This window comes from Musa acuminata, chromosome BXJ1-5, assembly GCF_036884655.1.
Source record: "Musa acuminata AAA Group cultivar baxijiao chromosome BXJ1-5, Cavendish_Baxijiao_AAA, whole genome shotgun sequence".
NCBI classification, from domain to species: Eukaryota; Viridiplantae; Streptophyta; class Magnoliopsida; order Zingiberales; family Musaceae; genus Musa; species Musa acuminata.
In genome coordinates this window covers 21,472,822-21,475,692 of record NC_088331.1, presented here as the reverse complement: position 1 = coordinate 21,475,692, position 2,871 = coordinate 21,472,822, and the positions used below count along the sequence as shown (strand labels likewise).

Genomic DNA, 2,871 nt, shown 5'->3' with positions numbered 1-2,871 from the left:
CCCGATAGGATCAAACCAGCCAATGGATTGGTCCAACTTCAATCAGATTGGTTGAAGGGTATGAATGGATTTTTCATATAAAATAGCATCTCAGGTAAAATTCAAATATGAGAGCGTCATCTAATAAAATCCTATTATTAAAGATTTTTTAAAGTAAATTACTCTTTTGTTTTAATCTTTTGGTTGTTATTTTCACTCTATAAATAGGGTTACATACAAAGTTCCTCCTTCTAACTTCATATTCTCAAAATCTCCTTCCAATCTTCTTGAAATTATTTTTTTTTCAAACAAAAATCTTTGAAACCTAAACTTCTTTTCTAGATTAAGTTCTCCTCTATATAACCTGTTTTTAGTTAAAGAATCTAAAAAATAATTGCCAAGTTTCTTCTCCCATTTGTTCATGTTAATTATTACATATCATCGCCTTTCATCTCAAACGTCCGTCCATCGCTATCTCATATCTCGATCTTCCTCTCATACGTCACATAACTGGATGATCGAGAAAAAGGAAATGAGGTTCATGCTGGCAATTAAGAAAGGAGAATTGCATCTGTGGCATTTGGAGAGAATAACCTATACAAAGAAGAACATGAGACGCTCTTATCAAGACACAGTAGCGGTCAATATCTTCTTATTTTTCTTCTTTGAATCAATGTGAGCTCGGACAGACTGCCGTTTGCTCTCAGCCACATCAGCTGAACCCTCTTAATTCACCTTCTAGAACATCCATACCTTCTCTAGAATGGCAACCTGATAAGAAATTTGACTTCCGCTTTACGTGTCATCCTCATCTCACGACTCAAAGTCACGAATTGGTATGCTACGAAGGACAAGTGTGCCAGCCCAGACCCGGATTGTAATCCAAGTCGTGAGTTGAGTCGGGTGTTGAAGGCGTACTGTTTGGCTTACGTGTCCTTCCTTCCTAAAGATAATTCTCGGAATTTGTAAGGCGCACGGCAGTTCGCGAGCCGCCATCAGATTCTTCCTCCGCTTTGTGGACCCAATCAAGCGTAGACTTCTTCTTTCGTTCTTTAATCTTCCGTCCACATGCGAAAGTCCACATCACCCTCCTTCTCGCGAGAGCTCACCTCGCCTCGGCTCTCTCTATCGATCCAGGGTTCAGTAGAAAACCCAGCCAAAATATTCTCCATCAATGGGTCCCACAGCAAAAGCACGGAAGTACGTATTGCTTCTCTTTACGTGTCATTGGCTTGGCCAGCTGAGCCTTCCCAACGGCCTACGCACACGTCCCCCACTGCCCCCCCCCCCCCAACAGTCAAAGTTAACGATTGACTTCTAACTTGACGGCGACGCAGACCGCCGCCCTATAACTATTGCGACGCTCCATCTGCGCTACCGATCGATTACCTGCCTTATGCCACCACCTATGGCGACGGCTAGCCGCCGTACGACCCCTGCCACCATCCATCGGACGGCCTCGCTTCTTCTAATAGTGCTTGCGCTACTTCTCGTCACACCTCGCCGTGTCAGCGCCCAATCCACCGCCACACCCTCCGGCGACGGCCCCTCCGGCTACTCCGTCAGAATCAAACCCGGCGTCGCCGCCCTCGTGATCGGTCTCATCTGCGGCTTCTTCTTCCTCGGCTTCTTCGCCGTATACATTCACCAATGCAGCTCGGGTAGCTCCGGTGGGACCCGACCCTCCGGGGCAGTGGAGTCGCGGGCCGCCGCCAGTCGAGCGGCGCGGCGAGGGCTCGACCCCGAGGTGCTCGCTTCGTTCCCCACCATGGCGTATGCGGAGGCAAAGGAGCACAAGAAAGGGAAGGGCGCGCTGGAATGCGCCGTCTGCCTCTCCGAGTTCGCCCACGACGACACCCTCCGGTTGCTCCCTAGATGCTGCCACGTGTTCCACGTCGACTGTATCGACGTCTGGCTAGGCACCCACGTCACCTGTCCCGTCTGCCGGGCCAACCTCGCGGAGCCGGAGCCCGCGGACGCCGCCGACGCAGCCTGCGAATCCACGCCTACGGAGGACGTCGGAGCGACGGTGGAAGGAGATCTCGAGGGGGGGCGGCTGCCGGCGGTGGGGTACCGGAGATGGCACTCGACGGGGCACAAGGGTGAGGAGGTGGACCGGTACACGCTGCGGCTCCCGGGGCACGTAAGGCAGGAAATCTTCACGGCAGCGGGGCTCCGGCGGGCGGCGAGCGTGGCGGAAGCGCGAGCCCGCGGGGAGGCGAGCGGGAGCAGGGGGTACCGAGGGGGGCGGAGCGGTCGGTGGGGGTTCCTGCTGCGGACGTTCTCGGTGAGGCGGCGGGCCGATGGGACAGCGACGGAGGGGTCGAGCAAGCGGGTATACCCGTCTGCGGGAGCTCCGCTCAACCTTGCTCTCGAAATAGGAGAGAGTGGAGCAGCAAATTCCGAGCCCGCAAAGGAGGAGGAGGCGGCGGCGTCGTCGTCTGCTAGCCTCGCAGCAACGGAGCGCGTTTAATGTTCATAGAGCAAGCGCCAACATGGCAAGTTGTCGGCGACAGGATCCTTCTTCAAGATTTATTCTGTACATGGACCAAGTTGTTTCGTGCATCCAAAACATGCAAGATCGTTAATTAGAAGGGAGATATGGAAATTCTGTTTAGGTTTTGAGTGCTTGCAGTATCTCTGTTCTTGGATTTATCATCTATGATGAATATTTTCTTCGCAGAAAACACATGCTTTTCTTCTATATATATATAACCATGAGATGGTCGTACGAAGGAAAACTAAGAAGAAACACTGTGGTCTTGAATCAAAAAGGCAAAGATTACAAGAACTGTAGATAGAATCTGCAGATTGAACGCAAACTTATTTAGAGATTTTAAGCTAGAATTCAGCTGACAAAAGGAAAAGGCTGAACTCATTCGTCCAATGGCA

The 2,871-nt window shown here is 51.2% G+C and overlaps 1 protein-coding gene across 1 annotated transcript; it reads left to right on the top strand.

Moving 5' to 3' along the window:
• Positions 1 to 1,364: 1,364 nt before the first annotated feature.
• LOC135675024 (E3 ubiquitin-protein ligase ATL31-like) lies at positions 1,365 to 2,604 on the top strand. Its single transcript, XM_065185285.1, has one exon. It carries the CDS (start codon positions 1,376 to 1,378, stop codon positions 2,450 to 2,452), a length of 1,077 nt encoding a protein of 358 aa, XP_065041357.1. The 5' UTR covers positions 1,365 to 1,375; the 3' UTR covers positions 2,453 to 2,604.
• Positions 2,605 to 2,871: the final 267 nt, after the last annotated feature.

Excerpts from the sequence above, each read along its gene's own strand:
- LOC135675024 (XM_065185285.1), top strand. The coding sequence starts at position 1,376 with ATGCCACCACCTATGGCGACGGCTAGCCGCCGTACGACCCCTGCCACC.